General features: G+C 53.1%; 2 protein-coding genes across 6 annotated transcripts in view; one reads left to right on the top strand and one right to left on the bottom strand.

The window, feature by feature from the left end:
• The window catches only part of CEP72 (centrosomal protein 72), a 53,051-nt gene extending 47,834 nt beyond the window's left edge, over positions 1–5,217 (bottom strand). For 3 of the 5 annotated variants that reach the window (XR_010112104.1, XR_010112105.1, XM_063604128.1), the window contains exon 1: positions 5,057–5,180. Coding sequence is in view for 2 of the 5 variants with exons in the window: in XM_063604128.1 (XP_063460198.1) it covers positions 5,057–5,138 (82 nt within the window). In the remaining 3 variants the exon portion in view is untranslated. Of the gene's footprint in view, positions 1–2,822; positions 4,615–5,056 lie in introns of those variants that run through there. The other 2 variants (XM_063604129.1, XM_063604130.1) reach the window with 2 other exon arrangements.
• Positions 5,218–5,291: 74 nt separating this feature from the next.
• LOC134730357 (uncharacterized) lies at positions 5,292–16,431 on the top strand. Its single transcript, XM_063604141.1, has 3 exons — positions 5,292–5,348; positions 5,746–6,052; positions 15,331–16,431. Exon 3 carries the CDS (start codon positions 15,814–15,816, stop codon positions 16,429–16,431), a length of 618 nt encoding a protein of 205 aa, XP_063460211.1. The 5' UTR covers positions 5,292–5,348; positions 5,746–6,052; positions 15,331–15,813.
• Positions 16,432–21,738: the final 5,307 nt, after the last annotated feature.

The raw sequence follows: 21,738 nt of genomic DNA, 5'->3' as shown, positions 1-21,738 counted from the left end.
TATGTTCTGATTAAGTTTAAAATTTGGTTTGAGCTCTTCCAGTTCCAGGCAACATGGAGGGGACACATTTCACCCTGCTCCTCCCGCATATTAGACCCACTGCCCTGGAGGAAAATATATGGAACAAGCATTGGGGGACTGAAAGGAACAGAAGCCAACCAGCCAGGGGCCTCGGCACTCGAGAGAGAACCCAGCGCTGAGTCCCTGGCTTGACTCTGGGGTTTTGTTTATGCTTATTTACTACACATCCCACTCCGGGTGCCACAGAAGTCGGCAGCCCAGAAACACAAAAAGACCAAAAACCGACGGCCAAAGGACCAGGAGGGGCCTGGCAGGACAGACTCTCTGTACATCATCAGCCCTCCTGCAACCACACACATTGTTCACATCATCAGCCATCAGCCCTCCTGCAAGCAAACCCCCACCCACACACAACAACACACACACACACACACACACACACACACACACACACACCCCTCGTCCACTTGGCACCAGGAGGGGCCTTGCAGGACAGACTCTCTTCACATCATCAGCCCTCCTGCAAGCAAACCCCCACTCGCGCGCACACACACACACACACACACACACACACACCCCTCGTCCACTTGGCACCAGGAGGGGCCTTGCAGGACAGACTCTCTTCATATCATCAGCCCTCCTGCAAGCAAACCCCCACTCGCGCGCACACACACACACAATCACACACACATACACACACCCCTCGTCCACCTGGCCTTGCGCAGCAGCCAGCACCGGGGTGTGAGAATGGATCCTGACTGCTGTCCCGGCCTGGCTAGAACGAGGTGGTGCCCTTCACCCTCCCAGTGAGTAGGGTCTGCCAGAGGCCGTGGGTGAGGCAGGAGCTCCACGACTGTCCCGGCAACAAGGTGGCACCCAGCAGGCTCGAGTGAGGAGTCTTCTCAAGTAAGGGGATTTAAACAGGAAGCAGAGTCTCATGACATCATACCCAGCATGTCCACAATATGATAAAAAATGACCAAGAACCAGAAAAATGGCAATTTGAATGAGAAAACACAGTCAATCAACAGATACCACCAAGAGAGAACACAGAACTTAGGTCTAACAAGGATTTTAAAGTGACTGTCATAAAAAATACTTCAATGAGCAATTACAAACACCTGAGACAAAGGAAAAAATAGTCTTAGCAAAGAAACAGGAGATATAAAGAAGAAACAAATAGAAATTTCAAAGAAAAATAAAATAACAAAAAATCACAAGAGCAGTTTAATAGCAAAATGGAGATGGCAGATGAAAACTGTAAAACTGTAGAGAAAAACTAAGAGAATCTGTCACAAGCAGACCTGCCCTAAGACAACTGCTGAAAAAATTTTTTCAAATATAAAGGAAAAACGAAAGAAACCTAGAGCATCGTGCAATGAAGAAAAAATAACAGAACAGATAAACATGCAGATAAATATGTTTCCTCCTGAGTTACTGAAAAGGCTAGGTATTTTTAAAAAATCGTAATATTAATACGGTTCTCAAGGTATGCAGAGGAAATACTTAAGACAACTAAATTGTAAAGGGGATAGGATAGAGACCTAAATGGTGATAAAGTTTCTATATTTCACTTAGAAGTGGTAAAATATCTGTACAAGTAAACTGTGTGGAATTACATAAATACATTGTAATTTGTATAGCCACCACTATGAAAACCACACAAGGAGATATACACCAAAACATAACAGATAAATCAAAATGAGATACTAAAAATATTCGAGTAAGTCACAGCAGGCAGGAAAAGGGAAACAGAAGAAAAAACACAGGAAACAATCAAAAAACAATAAAATGGCACACTTAAGTTCTAATATTTAACAATTAGATTAAATGTAAATGGCCTACAACACTACTACAAGACAGAGATTAGCAGAGTGAATAAAAATAATGAGCCAGGAAACTAATTTCAAATATAAAGATACAGGTAGGTTAAAAGTTCAAAGCAATGGATAGGAAAAGATACGCCATGCAAAAACCAATCAAAAGAAGCTACAGTAACAACAGTAATATCAAATAAGACAGATGTCTCAACAAAGAAAATTACCAGGAAAAAAGAGGAACAAGGCCCAGGCACCGTGGCTCACGCTTGTAATCCCAGCACTTTGGGCTCACCTGAGGTCAGGAGTTCGAGACTAGCCTGGCCAACATGGTGAAACCCCGTCTCTACTAAAAATACAAAAATTAGGCAGGCGTGGTGGCAGGTGCCTGTAATCCCAGCTACTCGGGAAGCTGAAGCAGAGGAATCATGTGAACCCGGGAGGCGGAGGTTGCAGTGACCCAAGATCGTGCCACTGCACTCCAGCCTGGGGGACAAGAAGGAAACTCTGTCTCAAAAAAAAAAAAAAAAAAAGAGGAAGACTACATATACTAAAAGGGTCAGTCCACTAAGAAGGTATAAAAATCCTAGCTATGTAATTCAACAAACAGAGCTTCAAAACATATAAAGTGAAAAAAAAAAAACAGACAAATCCACAATTACAGTTAAGGGTTCCACACCCCTCTCTCAGTCATTAATCGAGTCACTAGACAGAAAATCAGCAAGGATACAGAAGAACTGAACAATACCACCAACAGGATCTAATTGATATTTATGTATTTACATAACACTCCACTCAACAACAGAATACACACACATTCAAGTGCACCCGGAACATTCAACAACATAGACCAGATGCTGGATCATAAAACAAACCCTGACAAATTTAAAAGAATTAAAATCATACAGATTATGTTCTGGCCATAATGGAATCACACAGAAAAATAACAGGAAAATATCCACACATGAAACGTTAAAACCATACTCCTTAAAAATCCACAGGTCAGGCCGGGCACAGTGGCTCATGCCTGTAATCCCAGCACTTTGGGAGGCCGAGGTGGGCGGATCATGAGGTCAGGAGTTCCAGCTACTCGGGAGGCTGAGGCAGGAGAACGGCATGAACCCGGGAGGCAGAGCTTTCAATGAGCCAAGATTGCGTCACGGCACTCCAGCCTGGGTGACAGAACGAGACTCCACCTCAAAAAAAAAAAAAAAAAATTCACAGGTCAAACAGGAAGTATCAAGGGAAATTCGTAAAATACGCTGAACTGGATGAAAATTAAAATACAACATAACAAAATTTGTGGATACAGCTAAAGCAGTGCTTACAGGGAAACTTGTGGCACTATTTATAATAGAAAATAGGAAAGTCTCAAATCAATAATCTACAGTTTTGCCTCAAGAATTTAGAAAAGTATAAAATAAATGCAAAGCATGCAGAAAGAAGGAAATTTTAAAAAGCAGAAATCAATGAAATTTGAAACTAGAAAAATACTGGAGAAAAATCAAACCCAAAGTCGGTTCTTTGAAACTATCAATAACATTCAGAAGCCTCTAGCAAGACTAAAAAAGAAAGAATACACAGATTATCAATATCAGGAACAGAAAAGGGATATCCCTGTAAACCCTGTAGCACTAATCAGGGAAGAAGGGAGGACTCGGCATGTCCCGAGGTCAGCTGCCCTCTCACCTGCTTCCTCAGAGCCCTGTGGTGCCTACTGCCTCAGGATCACTTGGATTTTGTCACGAGGTTACAGTTCCCCTTAACCACTCTACAGATAATAACCTGGACATTATAAACTGTTAAGTTTTCCATTTGAGATATTCTTTCAGGACCTGGGGACTGATGCCAGCTGGTCTAAAGGGCCCCACAAGCAGATGCACCAAAGAATGCAGTTTCCACACCCTGATAATTCCATGGCCCTTACCTCCACCAGTTGACAACACCAATTTTCCAGCTCCTCACAATCCTGTTCCTCTAAAACCCCCAGCTCAGGCTGGGTGTGGGTGGCTCATGCCTGTAATCCCAGCACTTTGGGAGGCCAAGGCAGGTGGATCACCTGAGCTCAGGAGTTCAAGACCAGCCTGGCCAACATGGTGAAACCCTGTCTCTACTAAAAATATAAAAAATTAGCCGGGCATGGTGGCGCGTGCTTGTAATCCCAGCTACTCAGGAGGCTGAGTGAATCACTTGAACCTGGGAGGTGGAGGTTGCAGTGAGCTGAGATTGTGCCACTGCACTCCAACCTGGACGACAGAGTGAGACTCCGTCTAAAAAAAAAAAAACCGCTCAGATCTCCTTGGGGAGATGGATTGAGGCCTCCTTCCACCTCCCTGCTGGGCTTCTGCCAGCCTTAAACTCTTTCTCTGCTGCAAACCCCGCTGTCTCAGTGTATTGGCCTGTGGCCCCCACAGCACCTGACTGAACCTGTTGGTCCAGTAACACCTGCACACCACACACAGACATTAACAGGCTAACAACAGAACACCAGGAACAACTCTACACACACACTCCACAAGTTAGCTCAAATAAGCCAACGCCACAAAACCCCACATAGCCAAGACTCGTGGTGAACTAATATGAACGGTTCTCTAACAACCAGAGATACAGAATTTGTCATTTAAAAGCTTCAAAAACAGAAATTGACATGTCCATATGGTTTCACTGGAAAATTCCAGGAAACATTCAAACAATGAGCACACACTCTAGGGAACCTCTTCTAAATATAAGAGAAGGCAACACTTCTCAGCAGTTTATGAGCTCGGCTACACCCTGACGCCAAAACCAGACAAAAATAAGCCAAAAAGAAGGAAACTGGCCACCAACATCCTCAAGAAGGCCGAGCGCAACAATCACTACAGAGTGGGCCCAGGAGAACCAGGGAGGGGGTCCCCAGCGGCAGGGCGGGCTGCGCTCCTGGACAGCAAGGCTGACTCCCTGTCTCAGCGGATGTAAGCCCCAGTCACGGAACCACAGTGACCCGATAGACAGGCAGGGGCCGGGACGCCGGGACCCGAACGCGGGCAGGGGCCGCACCTGGGCACGGGGGGTGCGGCTCACCTGGGCACGCGCGCCCCGCTCGCCCGCGACCGTTCCGGACGCCCGCGGCGCCTGCGTAGACGGGTCCCGCCTGCCCACGGTCCGCCGCCGCCCCGGGAAGCTCGGCACCCACCCCCCTGCCACCTCACGCTTGCACCCCCGCCCGCCCTCCGGCGCACCCAGGTCGCGGTGAGGCCCTAAGCCGCTCTTCGCCCGAACCGCCTCCTCGCTCAGCACCAGCCGAGGGCCAGCCCGCGCCATGTTTCAAACGGAGCCCTCGGACGGCGCCTGCGCGGCGGGCGGGGCGAGGCTAAGAGAGGGGCGGGACCTGCGTCGGCAGAACTAAGAGCCTGGCGGGACGGGGCGGGGCCTGCGCGGCGTGGCGAGGGGCGTGGCTGGGGGAGGGGGCGGGACCTGCGTGGGCGGAACCAAGAGCCTGGCGGGGGGTCTCCTGAATGGCGGTTCTCCCAGGTACTGGCCACGCGACCCCAGCCCCCGCCCCAGATAGCTCCCTGTCAAGGCTTCCCTGGGCGCGGCCGCCTTCTAGGCCCGGGCCCTTGACACACGCCGTGTCCTCCCGGGGAAACCCCGAGTAGGCGCGGTGGAATCGCGGCTGGTGGTGGGCGTGGGGACCCTGCCCCGTCCACACTCCGCTCCCACCCTGAACCCGGCGCCCCCGGGGACCCCCGACTCACCTAGACTCCCCCCGAACCCGACCCCCACGCGGGGACCCCTCCAGACCCCCCAGCACCCGCCCGGAGCCTTGTCTGCTGCACCTCCCGTCCAGCCCCGGGCTTCCCAGAGGTGGGCGGGAGCTGAGCTTCTCCCCAGCCAGTCACTCCCCACGGCCGGTCCTTCTCCACCCCAGAACCTCCAGAGATGTCACAGGCCCAGCACTGTGGCTCGTGGCTGACCGCGCCCTGGAGGGTCTCGCTGTGTTTATCCCTGTGAGGTCCTTCTACAGAGCTTTCAAGGAAGACAGAGTTCAGCCTGTTTATTGGGAAGACTTTAGTCCTGCCCAAGACATCTACTGTGTCACCGTACCGCTGTGGCCCAGCGCCTGGTGGAGTGAGTCCAGAGCCCCAGGGGTGTCCCCTCCCCGCCTTTCTCCTGGTGTCTAGGGGCACCCAGAAACCCTCACCCCAGATTAGACCAGCTCGTTGGCAACGTCCCTGGTATGTCACAGCCTGGGGGGTGATAGACAAGGCAGGGTAGTGAGGGGTACGTATGGTGGTAGTAGACGAGGGTATACACAGAGGGTGTACATGGGGAGTGTGTGCAGGGAGTGTGTGCAGGGGCTGTGTGCAGGGAGTGTGTGTGGATGGTGTAAGGGAGTGTGTAGGGGGTGTATGCAGAGGTTGTACACGGGGTGTGCAGGAGGTGTACTCAGAATGTGTTCAGGGAGTGTGTGCAGAAGGTGTACATGGGGTGTATGCAGGAGGAGTGTGCAGAGGGTGTACATGTAGGGGGTGTGTGCCGACAGTATACAGAAGGGGTGTGTGCAGAGGATGCACACAGGGTCTCTGCAGGGAGTATGTGCAGTGCTGTACATAAGGAGTATGCAGGGGGTATATACAGGGTGTATGTGCAAGGGATGTGTGCAACAGTGTGTGCAGGAGGTGTGTGCAGGGGCTATGTGTGGGGGTGTGTGCAACAGTATGTGCAGGAGGTGTGTGCAGGGGCTATGTATGGGGGTGTGTGCAACAGTGTGTGCAGGAGGTGTGTGCAGAGGTGTGTGTAGGGGCTATGTGTGGGGGTGTGTGCAATAGTGTGTGCAGGGGCTATGTGCAGGAGGTGTGTGCAACAGTGTGCAGGGGGTGTACACAAGGTGTGTGCAGGAGGTGTGTGTAGATGTGTGTGCAGGAGGTATACACAGGGTTTGTGCAGAGGATGTGTGTGGGAGGTGTGTGCAGGGGATCTGTGCAGGGAGTGTACACAGGCTGTGTGCAGAGGCTATGTGCAGGGGGTGTGTGCAACAGTGTGTAGGGGGTGTACACAAGGTGTGTGCAGGAGGTGTGTGCAGAGGTGTGTGCAGGAGGTATACATGGTGTGTGAAGGTGTGTGTAGAGGTGTGAGCAGGGGGTATACACAGGGTTTGTGCAGAGGATGTGTGAGAGAGGTGTGTGCAGGGGATCTGTGCAGGGAGTGTACACAGGCTGTGTGCAGGGGGTGTGTGCAACAGTGTGCAGGGGGAGTGTGTGCAGAGGGTGGTGGCAGGCAGTGGATGCAAGGCTTCATCTGTTCAGCCCAAGACGTTCCGTTGGTCCAGTGGTGTTAGAGCACATTTGGCCAGGTTGCCTTCATGGGATATTTGACAAGCTGCAAACGCGAGGGCATGCTGGTGTCCGAGGGCGCCTCCGTGCTGACCTCAGCATGTGCAGCAAGAGCCAGGGCACGGGGGTGGCCTGGCCCATCTCAGGCAGGTGGTCTGTGGGAGGGTGGCTGTCTCCACTGACAACCCAGGGAGGTCAGCAAGGAGGAGCCCTGAGTTGGACTCGAAAGCTGTGGGAGCTGATGGCCCTCCTGGTCTCTGCCACAGCCCTTAGGCTGTGGGACACACAGCGTCACATTTGATCACTGTTCATGGGGCCTGCCGAACACTCAGCATTCCTGAGTGCAGATCGTCACGTAACTTTCCAAAAATTGCAAACCCAGATATGGCTCCATGACCCCTCCTGCAAGACTGTGAAGGAGTTCAGGGCACAGCTGAGCCCTCACACCCCCAGCCCCATCACTGCCCCTGATATGCACTGAGTGGAATTCTGTCCAGCCAGGAGACAAACAGTGGACAGCATCCTGACTCTTCAGAAGCACATGATGACGGCAAACTGAAGGCCTCATGGGCCCTCACCCAACAGCAGTGGCTTTTCAGGGCATAACACAGGCCCCAAACACTGAGCCTCTTCCTCCTGGGCAGGTACCCAGCTGGCCAGACAGGGCAGGGTAGGGGCGAGTGGGACCTCAGTGGGCAGCCGGTCCAGGACAGAACCACACGGGGATGTGATGGAAGTACCAATGGGAACTTTGAAAACAATGCCTCTGCTCACCAAAGTATCCCAGCTTCACTGTAGAAAATATAGACACTACAGAAGGGCACCGAGATTCGATATGCCGCCCTGCTGAGATAACCCACACTAACATGCCCACATGTATCCTGCAGGTGTTTTTCAAGCCTGTGCGTATTGACAGTCATGAGGCTATGCTAAGCATTGCCGTATGCATCTGCCACTAAGTAGTCTTTAACGTTGTTTATTAAACACTTTTAATGGTCACGTTAGATCATAAACCAAACCCAACCTTATTATCCTGTCTTCTGCTGCTGAAAGTTGTGTCTGTCTCCACTTCCTCACGGTGCTCACTCTGGTTGGCCAAATCATGAAGATCCATGGAGGCGCGGGAGCCTTCTGGCCTGGAGTGGGGCCGCGAAAGCACAGAGCCGCAGAGAAGCCGGGAAAGCAAAGGCAGGGGCTGCTGGGCTGGGCCCCATCAGCCCCATGGCAGCGGCACCCGCACAGGCCTGGGGTCCCCAGCAGCAGGGATGCTGTCTGTGGGCCCAGGGCTCCTCCACGGCTTTGGGGGCTTCCTGCCAGAGGAGGGGGGTGGTTCTCCTGGGAGGGGCCCCAAGACAGGAGTCCCCAGACCTGGGCACGCCTCACCTCGGGTAGGGCCCCAACGCTTCAGCGGGTCTCACTGGCATCCCTAAACCTAGACCACAGGAGAGTGTGCTGTGCCATCATCACGATGACCCCTCCCCAACCCAGCGCACGCTCCCACGACGCACCGTAATCACAGTGACCCCTCCCCATCCCAGCGCACGCTCCCACGACGCACCGTGATCACAGTGACCCCTCCCCATCCCAGCGCACGCTCCCACGACGCACCGTGATCACAGTGACCCCTCCCCATCCCAGCGCACGCTCCCACGACGCACCGTGATCACAGTGACCCCTCCCCATCCCAGCGCATGCTCCCACGACGCACCGTGATCACAGTGACCCCTCCCCATCCCAGCACACGCTCCCACGCTCCCACGACGCACCGTGATCACGATGACCCCTCCCCATCCCAGCGCATGCTCCCACAATGTGCCGGGATCACAGTGACCCCGTGGGCTACCTGCCGCTCCCAAGGACTAATGGAGGCCTCTGTCCCCAGGTTCTATCCCGGGTTCCTCACAGGGCACCAGCCCTCAGGCCCAGTTAAATTCCGGAGCGGCTCTTTAAGCCCACAGGCCCAGGCCGCTATGGTAGGACCCAGGTGGGAGAGGCTCTCCGTGTGCTGTCTCCCTGACAGGTGCCCCATCCATAGCTTTCTAGAACATCCCAGGGAGGCTCCCAGACCCCGAGCCTCAATCCTCAAGCCTGTGGGTCCCAGACTGCAGGCTCAGTGAGCCCTACAGAGACCAGGCCAGCGGAAGGAAACAGGGAGACCCACATGGTCAGAGAAGAGGGCTGGAGGTTCAGCCTGAGGGGCCTCTGGGCTTTCTCTAAACAGAGCGGGGGTGGGAGGAGGCTGTGATGTGCAGTGAGGGGACTTGAGAGGGAAATGGGGGCCTCCACCCACCCCAGGGACGAGCGCTCACCCCAGGCCCACCCGGCTCGCAGCATCCAAGCCAGGGCTACGCAGGGCAGCTGCGCCCAAACCCAGCTCCCTCTGGGTGCCTGAGCCAGGCTCAGAGATGCATCCTGCATCGTTCTTTCTCCATCCTGTGTGGAGAAGACGACACAGGCAACCAGCGTGGCCATGTTGGAAATCCACAGCCTAGCGGAGCGGCCTCGCCTGCATTCATGTGGCCAGTGGAATTCGCGGCACACACATTCGCACTGTCACGCTCAGTTCACGTGTGCACACGCTTACAGCCACAGCACACTCACAGTTCACACACCTGCTCACACGCATACATACACAGGTGTACGTGCACATGCACACTCACGTACACACTCACACACCCACACACAGTCTCACACCCAGTTTCACACCCACACATGGACCTCAATCCACCGGTACCTGCCACACACCCACACGTGGACCTCCATCCCACTCCAAGGCCTTTCCCCACATCCCCGGGCGGCAGGAGCCCAGCGGGCAGTGCAGAGGCATGGACGAGGGCCGGGGAGGCAGGTGGCACGAGCCACCTGCTCTCCACATCCTTCTCAAGAGGAAAGGAGGTGCCGGCCCACCCTGCCCACAGCTCCTCGGCGAAGCCGCGTCTGGTCCAGGGCCAGCCGCCCCTTTGCTGGTTTCAGTTCCTCCTTTATCCATTCATAAACGTTGAACAAAAGCGCTCTTTTCCCTCACGGTATCTCTAGCAGTTAAGATCAACACCAATATTTGAGAACTGTCAATACTGCATTTTACCCACTTCCCAAATGTGAAACCGGAAGGCACACGTAGCCCTTGCTGGGCTGTTTCCAGTGAACACAGTTGAGGGTGGGCTTGGGGGTTCTCGGCATCGTAATGTCTTAGGAGGGGGTGGGGCCACACCTTCCCACCTTGTCCGAGTAACAGGCCACATGTGCGGTTTAGTTCACACCGTGGAGGAGGGGAGTGTGAGGGCAGCGGGTGGGCCGCTGTGTCCTGGTCTCTGTCCTGCTGTGTGGCCAGGGAGGGAGTGCGGCTGTCCGATTTAGGTTGAAACACCATCCATCGGCATCTCTGGGGGATGTTGCCACTGCCCTTGACTCCTGCCCTGGTGTCTGGAAAGGGGAGGCTTCAGAGTGAGTGGCCCGCAGCCTTCCAGTTGCAGGAGCTGGTGTGGGAAGGGGCATCCCCATGGCTGTGGGCCGGAGCCCTGTAATAATGGGAAGTTTCAGTGCCCTCATAGGAGTTTCACTGGAGCAGGTACAGTCGGTCTGGGAGCTTGTGAACCGCTCTGGGCTGCTGGGGCTGCACTGACAACAAGCACAGAGCCCAGCTACAAGTGGCGTGGCTGCAGGAGACGCCCTGGAGACCTGAGACAGGCTGGGTGTCTCTGCTGTCCCAGGGCAGAACCCAGCTACAAGTGGCGTGGCTGCAGGAGACACCCAGGAGCCCCGAGGCAGGGTGGGCGGCTCTGCTATCCCAGGACTGGGTCAGGACAGCTCAGCCCTCGCAGTCCTCGGCCAAGTGCTGCCCCGCTCTGCAAGGGGCCCAGAGGGCTCCCAGAGGCCTGCGGACCAGTGCTAGGCCTCACATCCCTGAACCTCACATCCCTGACCTCACATCCCTGAACACATGCAGGGGCCGGGCCTCAGCTGGGGGGCATGGCACTGGGTGAGGTCAGAGGTGCCCCAAGCATGTGGCCTAGAAGGTTTGTCCAAAACAAATTCTCTCCTGGACCCTGGAGGGGAAGCAGACGCCGGCTGTTTCCTATAGTTCCCAACACCAGAAAGCCCAGGACTTCTCAGGGAAATCTTGGTTTCCAGCTTTTTCCAAAAGTGCCTGATGGGCAGGCATTCACCCCTTTCAGACAAGCCCCCCAGCCCTTCAGCCACTGAGCCGTGACCCTCTCCCCAGGAAGGACTGGTGGGGCCGGGGCACTGCCACCACCTGGAGCCCCATCTTCAGCCGCCTGGCAGGAGCTGTGCCTGCACATGGCACCCGTGAACTCCGGCATCTTCCTCTGTCCTCCCAGGCACTCGGCATCTTCCAGGGCTGCTGCCTCCTGAGCCCACTCGATATGGTTTAGATGTTTGTCCCCACAGATCTCATGTTGAAATGTAATCACCAGTGCTGGAGGTGGGGGCTGGTAGGAGGTGTTTGGATCACAGGAGTGGGTCCTTCCTGAATGGCGTGGGTCATCCCGTTGGTGATGAGTGAGTTCTCACTCTGGTAGATCTGGTAGTTTAAAAGTGTGTGGTGGCTGGGCGCAGTGGCTCACACCTGTAATCCCAGCACTTTGGGTGACTGAGGAGGGTGGATCACTTGAGGTCAGGAGTTCAAGACCAGCCTGGCCAACATGGTGAAACCCTGTCTCTACTAAAAACACAAAAATAATTAGCTGGGTGTGGTGGTGTGCACCTGTTATCCCAGCTGCTTGGGAGGCTGAGGCAGGAGAATTGCTTGAACCTGGGAGACAGAGGTTGCAGTGAGCTGAGATTACGCCACTGCACTCCAGCCTGGGCGACAGAGTGAGACTCCATCACAATTAAAAAAAAAAAAAAGTGTGAGGCGCCTCCCCCTTCTGACTTGCCCCCCTCTCACAGCCCCCCTCTCACAATGTGAGGTGCCTCCCCCTCTGACTTGCCCCTCTCTCACAGCCCCCCTCTCACAATGTGAAGCGCCTCCCCCCTCTGACTTGCTCTCCTCTCACAATGTGAGGCGCCTCCCCCCTCTGACTTGCTCTCCTCTCACAACGTGAGGCGCCTCCCCCCTCTGGCTTGCTCTCCTCTCACAACGTGAGGCGCCTCCCCCCTCTGGCTTGCTCTCCTCTCACAACGTGAGGCGCCTCCCCCCTCTGGCTTGCTCTCCTCTCACAACGTGAGGCGCCTCCCCCTTCTGACTTGCTCTCCTCTCACAACGTGAGGCGCCTCCCCCCTCTGACTTGCTCTCCTCTCACAATGTGAGGCACCTCCCCCCTCTGACTTGCTCTCCTCTCACAATGTGAGGTGCCTCCCCCCTCTGGCTTGCTCTCCTCTCACAATGTGAGGTGCCTCCCCCCTCTGACTTGCTCTCCTCTCACAATGTGAGGTGCCTCCCCCCTCTGGCTTGCTCTCCTCTCACAATGTGAGGTGCCTCCCCCCTCTGACTTGCTCTCCTCTCACAATGTGAGGCACCTCCCCCTCTGACTTGCTCTCCTCTCACAATGTGAGGTGCCTCCTCCCTCTGACTTGCTCTCCTCTCACAATGTGAGGTGCCTCCTCCCTCTGACTTGCTCTCCTCTCACAATGTGAGGTGCCTCCCCCCCCGACTTGCTCTCCTCTCACAATGTGAGGTGCCTCCTCCCTCTGACTTGCCCCCCTCTTACAGTGTCATGCATCTGCTCCCCCTTTACCTTCCACCACAACTGGAAGCTTCCTGAGGCCTCATCAGAAGCAGATCCTGGCACTACACTTCATGTACGGCCTACAAAACCATGAGCCAATTAACCCTCTTTTCTTTATAAATTACCCAGTCTCAGGTTTTCTTTATAGCAATGCAAGAACAGCCTACTACACCACCTCTGCCTCTCTTTCCGCCATCTGCTGTTAAAAGCAGGCTGATCAGGACCAGGGGCCAGCATCAGATATAACCTGGCATCCCCTGCAAAGTCCCAGGCTTACCCCACTATGGCTTGGGGACCTGCAGCTGCTTGCTCCTCATCTCTGAGGCTTCGGGGAGCCCAGAGCTCAGAGTCCCTTAGGGCCAGGGCAGAGCGTGGCCTGGGGGCCACCAGCCTCAGGAAGCCCAAGGCCTCCTCCAAGCAGGAGTTCTCTCAGAGCCAGAGCCGCCCCACCCCATATGGCCCAGTGACCATCACTCAAAGCTCACCTTCTCCTTGAGCCTCTGGTCAGCCGACCAGCCCTGACTGCTCCCGGGACCCTGGCCCCTGGCCACATCCCCCCTCCTGCCCCTGCACCCCATGCTGACCAAGCTCCACCGCCTCAACCCCGCAGGATCCAGCACTGCTCTCCACTGCCGCTGGGTGCATTCCGTCGGGCAAAGCTTTGTCGCATGAGGCCGGGGCTCAGCATCACAGCCTCTCTGTCGGTTCCTGTAGGCAGTGGACATGGTGGGTCCCCACTGTGAGGAGCCCAGCCTCTGGGGGCCCAGACGCAGGTTTCTGGCTGGGCACACACTGGGGTGAGCAGGCTACCTGGCTGTGAGGCCGTGAACAAGCCCATCTCCGAACTCCAGTTTTCTCATCCCTAAAAAATAAAAATAAGAAGGCCCTCAAGGGGACTGGCAGTTCCCAGCCCTCTTGGGCCTTGCCCATTTCTGGTGTAGAGGATGGAGCCATCTCTTACAGCTCGGGTTGGTGAGAAGCAAGCATTAGGCTACGGTGGCATTTTCGGGTAAAGTTTAGATTTTCCAGAAGAAGAAACGTGTAAGTGGCACATACCCTGTCCCCCTTCTCCTTTGCGCTGAACAAAGTTGTGATGTCTGAAACTGCAGCAGCCGCCTTGGGATGATGAGGGCAAAGAAAATTGGTATCACTGGGGTCCCCAACCCGGGCTCCAAACCAAGGTCACTGCTGCTAGGACTAGACTGTGGCTAAGAGAAAGAAAACACAACAGCTGAGTGACTGTTGCACCCAACGCCTTCCTGTGGACCCTGGCGTCTGCCGAGGTGGCGGGCACAGCTTAGGTGGCACGGGCACGTGTGCAGGTGCCCGTAACAAGGCCTGGAAGGAGGCTGTGCCTGCCCAGCGGAGGGACTCCCTTTCTCTGTGGGGAGATAGAGCCCCGGGAGGGGGCAGGAGCTGGAGCATGGGAGTGGCTGGGGCTTCGGAGGGGAGCTCTGGAGGACCCCACCTTCCCAGGGCTCGGACAGAGGGAGCCGGCTGCTGGGGACGTCCTTCCGTCTGTTTGGACGTAGGGAGCTGGCTGCTGGGGACGTCCCTCCATCCGTTTGGACGTAGGGAGCTGGCTGCTGGGGACGTCCCTCCGTCTGTTTGGACGTAGGGAGCTGGCTGCTGGGGACGTCCCTCCGTCTGTTTGGACGTAGGGAGCTGGCTGCTGGGGACGTCCCTCCATCTGCTCAGACAGAGGGAGCCGGCTGCTGGGGACGTCCCACCATCTGTTTGGACGTAGGGAGCTGGCTGCTGGGGACGTCCTTCTGTCTGCCTGGTGTCCAGCCTGGCCTGAGTCCAGGTCCGAGCAGTCTGTATGGATGAAGGAGCGGGTTGGGATGGGGAATAAACAAAAGCCTGAAATGTCATCAGCCGGCTTCGCAGCTATGGCGAGCAAGCAGGCCTCCTGCATCCTGGTAGTCAGCACCGAGCCCGCTGGAGCCAGCCTTGTCCTCAGAGGCAGCACTGGGAGAATGCAGCGCAGGTGACAGGGGACCTTTGCTGCCCAGAGGCATGTGGTGTATTGGCTGCACGTTTGTGCTCCTGCAGGAGTCACGGGTGGAACCCCAACCCCAGTGCTGCGGTGTGTGGAGTGGGGTCCTCCCAGTGGGATCAGTGCCCTCATAGGAGAGGGCTGCCCTCCCCTTTCTCTGTCGCACCGGGAAACCAGGAAGGGCCCTCACTAGGAGGCCAGTCAGCTGGTGCCAGGATCTCCGGCTTCCACCCCAGAGTGGTGGGAGTTTCCTGTGTCTGCTGCTCAACAAACCTGTGTCTGCTGCTCCGGTCGCCCGCGTGTGGTTTTCTGCTACGGCCACCTGAGCTGATTAAGACCTCCCCCAAAATCTGTGCAAAACCCCAGCGCTTCGAATGTCACCTCTGAGGCAAAAGCTGTGATAAACATAGGGATCTTGAGAGGTGCTTCTCCTGGGTTATCGGGGGGTGGGGCGTGGGGGGTCTAAATGCATTCACGAATGTCCTTCTAAGAGACAGAAGAGAGACACAGAGAGAAGAGGCACGGAGGAGCCGGCCATGGAGAGATACAGCAGAAGCTGGAGGCGACGGGAGGATCCTGGCCCAGAGCCTCGGGAGGGAGTGGGGGCCGTGTTCCAGAAGCCTGAGAGTCCTGCGTGTTGTTCTGAGCCCCTAAGGCTGGGGTAACTTGTTCCAGCAGTCATGGGAAACTGACACATCCCAAACACAGCAGCACGAGAACATAGGACTGACACACCATCCCCATCACGCCCCAACACACGAAGACTGACGGTGGCGGGTGCTGCACATCTCAGCCGGAGCTCTGAAGGCATTTAGCTGAGCGCTGGCCTGCACCTGGAGAGAGTGAGAGACACCAGCCTCCACTGCCAGGAAGGCCCAGGGTCCTCAGGGACCAAGACGCAGGAGACGGCCGCTGCCAGGGTCCTCGGGACTTCTGTGTGGCCTTCGCTACCGGAGCCCCGAGGCGCCATCCCCATGTGCCCTTCGGGCTGGTCCAGGAGGAGGCCCTGCGGCGGCCACAGACTGGGGGGACAAAGCCCCAGGAACTCAGAACCTTGTGGGTTTTGGAAGAGGAGCCGTGCAGCACGGTCCCGACGCCTGCAGGGAGCTGAAGGGGGAGCCGCGCGAGGAAGGGAGCGCAGCAGACCCAGTACACAAATGCTGACCCTACAAAACGCACCGCGGGTTCTCGAGCCGTGGGGATCGCGGCGGTGCTCTCCAGAGACCGCAGCTGCAGGAGCTGGGCGGTCCCCGGCAGGTGCCACGAGGGTGCGATCTCGGCCGAGAACCACCAGGCGTCCACGTCCACGGAGGGACTCATTCTCCGTGCCCATCTCACAGGGAGCAAAGGAGGCGGAGGGAGCCCCGGACTCACTGGGTTCTGACCCAGACCCTTCTCTTCTGCAGGGTGGAGTCCTCCTCCCAGAGAAGCCCAGACGTTCGTTTGGGAGACCCAGGGACACTCGGGGCCATCACCTGCCCCTCTCTGGGGCTCCCAGGGGAGACTTCACGCAGTGCCCAGTGTCCTCCCGCTGGGATCCTCCTGCCCCCGAGGGGCGCCCGTGTCCCCCAGAACCCCAAGGAAGAGAATGAGCTGTCTTTGGCGGGTGCTGTGCTATTTTCTGTCCTTATTTCACCTAGAATGGCCATTTCCAGAACTCAATCCCTGCAAATGAATTTTTTCTAACGCCCCTTTTCAGTATCAAGGAGCAGGAAGCAATATCCTTTAAAAACCGATCGGCCATACATTTCTGCTCATTAAATAAATATTTTTACTTTGGACCCGATTGATTTTTCAGACACACGGAACAATGGGACTGACTCACCTGTGTGCAGCTGGGAGCCTCCTTCCTCCCTGGGGACCTTTGAAGTCACAGTGAGGCGGCCACACCTGGTGCACAGGTGGAGCCCGGCCGATAGGCACCTGAATTCTCACCAACTTCACAGGGTGTTCAGAAACGGGCTCTCACTCGGCCGACACGCCCCCTTCCTGGATCCCTGAGGTGGGATGCCCAGTGTGGCTGCACCGCAGAAAGGGTGAAAACCAGCAGAGAGAGGGCCGGGAAAGGCTCCCCCACAGGCATGTCTGGGGTGGGATGCCCAGTGTGGCTGCACCGCAGAAAGGGTGAAAACCGGCGGAGAGAGGGCCGGGAAAGGCTCCCCCACAGGCATGTCAAGGAGAGAACCTGCAGTTCCACCACACCCTCCAGCCCCCTCCCAGGCAATCTCCCCGCTCCAGCATCTCAGCCTCGGCCCCTGACCCCTGACCACCTTGCTCCTTGGTATCCAGAGCGAGGCCGGAACTCAGGGAGGGCTGCACCGTTCGCTTCTGTAAGGGAGCCTCCGTTCAGTCAGTCATTCAACAAACATGAATCCAGAGCCGCATGCACTGCTGGTCCCATCCCAGCTGCTGGTCACGGAGCGGAGAAAGCTTGAAGGCCGTGGTGTCTACTGAGGGGGCAGATGACAAACCAGGAGCACGAGTCACAGCACACACTGGCACAGCTGCAGGGAGCTGGGCAGAGCCGGGCCTGGCATATGGGGCAGGAGGCTGTGGCCCTAATGCCATGGTGGGCGCCACAGACCTTGTCAGAAGGGGTCTGAGCAGAGACATTGATTTGGTTTCATTATCATATAGAACAGAATAGAAAACTCAGACATGAAGCTGCACACATACACCCGTCTGGTCTTTGACAAGACCAACGAAAACAAGCCGTGGGGAAAGGACTCCCTGTCTGATAGATGGTGCTGGGATAAGCAGCTCAGTCACAGGCAGAAGAAGGAAACTGGACTCTTACCCTTCCGCATAGACGAAAATCAACTCTAGATGGATTAAAGACTCAAATGCAAGACGTCAAACTATAAACATCCTGGAAGACAACGTCTTCTTGACGTTGGCGTTGGCAAAGAACGCTGGCTAAGTCCTCAAAAGCAATTGCAACAAAAACAAAAATAGACAAGTGATACCTAATTAAACTGAAGAGCTTCTGCACAGCAGAAGAAACTGCCAACGGAGGAAACAGACACCCTACAGAATGGGAGAAAATGTCTGCAAACTATGCATCTGACAAAGGCCTAATATCCAGCATCTATAGGACGCTTAAACAAATCGACAAGCAAAAAACAACCCCACATAAAAAATGGGCGGCCGGGCGCGGTGGCTCATGCCTGTAATCCGAGCACTTCGGGAAGCTGAGGCGGGCAGATCACAAGGTCAGGAGATCAAGACCATCCTGGCTAACATGGTGAAACTCCGTCTCTACTAAAAAATATTAAAAAATTAGCCGGGCATGGTGGTGGGTGCCTGTAGTCCCAGCTACTCGGGAGGCTGAGGCAGGAGAATGGCGTGAACCAGGGAGGAGGAGCTTACAGTGAGCCGAGATTGCGCCACTGCACTCCAGCGTGGGCTACAGAGTGAAACTCTGTCTCAAAAAAAAAAAAAAAAAAAGGCGAAGGACATGAACAGATACTTCTCAAAACAAGACATACAAGTGACCAACAAGTATAAGAAAAAATTCTCATTATCAGAGAAATGCAAATCAAAACCACAATGAGATGCCAGCTCAGCAGTCAGAATGGCGATTATTACAAAGTCAAAAAAACAACAGATGCTGGTGAAGCTGAAGAAAAAAGGTGATGCTCACGCACTGCTGGTGGGAACATAAATTAGCCCAGGCCCGCGGAGAGCAGTCTGGAGATTCCTCAAAGATCTTAAAACACAGCTACCATTCAACCTAGCAATCCCATTACTGGGTATATACCCAAAAGAAAATAAAGGATTCTGCCAAAAGGACACATATGTTCATCACAGTGTTATTCACGATAGCAAGACATGGAACAAACCTAGGTGCCCATCAGTGGTAGACTACATAAAGAAAACGTGGTACATATACACTGTGGAATACTACGTAGCCATAAAAAGAATGGAATTGTGTCCTTTGCAGCAACATGGATGCAGCTGGAGGCCATTCTCATAAGCAAATTAATGCAGGAGCAGAAAACCAAATACCGCATGTTCTCACTTACAAGTGGGAGCTAAACATTGAGGACACGTGGACAAAAAGATGGGAACAAAAGTCACTGGGGCCTCCTGGAGGGTTGGGGATGGAGGATTAAAGAACTTCCTTCAGGTATGGTGCTCGCCATCTGGGTGATGGCACCCGTCCTCCAAACCTCAGCATCACACAATATTCTCATGTAACAAATCTGCACGTGTGCCCCTAAATCTAAAATAAAAGTTGAGATTTTAAAAGTAAAGTAAGATAAATGTCATATCAGTTATTTGATCCGTCAAACGTTTCCTTTAACACCTTAAATAGAAACAGTCGTAGGTATTGGAAGAATAAAGAATTGGAATGGAAGTCCACAGAGGCAAAATGGGCAAACAATTAACATATGTAAGCAGGTATTTGTTGTTTCTAGTAGGTCTCAATGTTGTTTACACATTTGGTTGGTTGTTTTTGGTGAATATTCACTGGATTCAAGTAAGTGGTTCATTTTCTAATCCCTAGAGTGAAGCCGCTACAAACAGTCGTGTGTAGATTTTCCCGTGAAATAAACTTTCATTTCTCCAGCATGCATGTCCAGGCAGGGGGTTGCTGGATCCCAAGGTAAGCATAGTCGTAACATTAAAATACACTGCCACCTTGTCGTCTGGAGCAGCTGCCGCACGTCACACCCCCAGCAGTGGCACAGGAGAGCCAGGGGCTCCGCGTCCTCGCCAGTGCTGGGTGTGACCACGCGTTTCCTTTTTCCTCGCGCTGTTCTCACAGGTGTGTGGTGGTTCCACACATCAGTGGTGTACATTTTTATTCCCTCGTGGCTGACGATGTCGAGCATCTCGTGTTCTTATCTGCCATCCAAATGTCTTTGGTGAATGAGTTCTTCCCTCTTTTGCCCATTATTCATCTACTCGTGTTGTGTTAAGTGTGTTTGTGTTTCATTCTCTTGGCAGGGCTGTCAGTGGGACTGAGACTTAAACTTCAATTCCCACGTGTTCACTGTTATTAGATAAAAACGCCATTGACACGTGTGTGCCAATCTTGTATCCTGTGACACTGCTGAACTCATGGACTAGTTATAGGTGAGGTTTTTGTGTCTTTTTTGGTAAATTCCTGGGAATGTTCTACATAAACAATTATGCTCTCTGTAAATAGAGATGGTTTTCTTTCTTCCTTTCTTGTCTGAATGCCTTTTATTTCCTTCTCTTGCTTTATTGCCCTAGCTGGGACTTTCAGGATGATGTTGGCAAGGAGGGGAGTGGGGACCGCCTATCCTCATTCCAGATTTTAGGGAGGAAGTATCCAGTTTTTCACCACTATGTGCGATGTCATCTGTGGGTTTTTAATGGATACATTCCATCCAGTTAAGGAAGTTCCTCACTGCTCCTAGTTTGCTGAGACTTTTTCCATGAATGATTCTTGAATTTTGTCATTGCTTTTTGCGTCATTTGAGATGATCGTGTGTGTTTTCTTCTTTGGTCTGTCAATACAGTGGAGAGTGCTGATTGAATTTCAGATGTTTAGCCAGCCTTGCATGCTACTGTCACAATTTACACATTTGCATCTATGTTCATGGGAGATATTTGTACGTAGTTTTGTTTCTTGTACTGTCATTTATCTGGCATTGGCACTGGAGTAATGCTGTTTTCATAACATGAGTAGGAAAGCATTTCTCTTCTATTTTCTGGAGTAGATTGTGCAGAATTGGTAATATTTCTTCATTACCTGTTCATAAAATCTGCTAATGAAACCATCTGTGTCTGGAATTTTCATTTTCAGAAAATTTTTCTGCTATGAATTAAATTACTTTAATACAAAAGGGCTGTTCAGGCCATCTATTTCTTGTTGAGTGAGTTTTGGTAGTTTGTGGCTTTTAAAGAATTGGCTTATTCCTTCAAAGTTGTCAGATGTATGTGCAGGGAGTAGCTCATAATGTTCGTGCGTTGCCCTCTTAATGTCTGTGGGTCAATAGTGATATATCCTCTTTCATTACTGATACTGGAAATTTATCTCTCTTTCTCCCTTGCTAATCAGTCTGGTTAAAGCTTTATCAATTTTACTGATCTTTTCAAAGAACCAGCCTCTAGTTTATTGATTTTTCTTTGTTGTCTTTCTGTTTTCTATTTCATTGGTTTCTCTTATCTTTATTCTTTCCTTCCTTCTGCCTGCTTTCAGTTTAATTTGCTCCTATTTTTGTAATTTCTTAAGGTGGAAGCTTAGATTGTTGATTTATAATTTTCTCCTGTTTTTAATATTAGCATTTCTTTCTTTTCTAACTAAATGCTTCTAGGGCTATAAGCATTTAGTTCTATAAATTTCTCTGTAAGCACTGTTTCATTTTGCTATATTTTTCATTTTCATTCAGTTCAAGTGATTTCCAGTTTTTCTGAGCCATTGTCCTCAACATTTGCATTGTCTAAGGAGTGTGTTGTTTAATTTCCACCTATTTGGAGGTTTTCTAGGCATTTTTATATTATTGATTTCTAGTTTAACACCATTGTAGGTTTTTTGTATTTTAACTTTTTTCACATGCATTTTATGACCAAAAAGAAAGTGTATGTAGATGTTGTTTGGCAGAACGTTTTATAAATGTTAGTTAGGTCCAGTTGGTTCCTGGAGCTGGTCAGTTCTTCCATATCTTGCTAATTTACTGTCCACTTTTCTATCAGCTACTGAGAGAGGAGTTGTTATGGACTGAATTGTGTCCCACAAAATTCACATGTTGAAGCCCTAACCCCCAATGTAACTGTATTTAGAGACAGGGCCTGTAAGGAGGTGATTATGGTTGCAAGAAGTCATATGAGGGGGTCCGATTCAATAGGACTTATGTCCTTACAAGAAGATGGAAAGAAGCCAGGAATCATTCACTCTCCACACCAGCACAAAAAAATACCATGTG

The sequence above is a fragment of the Pan paniscus genome, chromosome 4 (genome assembly GCF_029289425.2).
Source record: "Pan paniscus chromosome 4, NHGRI_mPanPan1-v2.0_pri, whole genome shotgun sequence".
Lineage (NCBI taxonomy): Eukaryota > Metazoa > Chordata > Mammalia > Primates > Hominidae > Pan > Pan paniscus.
Note: the sequence above shows the minus strand (reverse complement) of the source record. Positions and strands in the feature narration are given on the sequence as shown.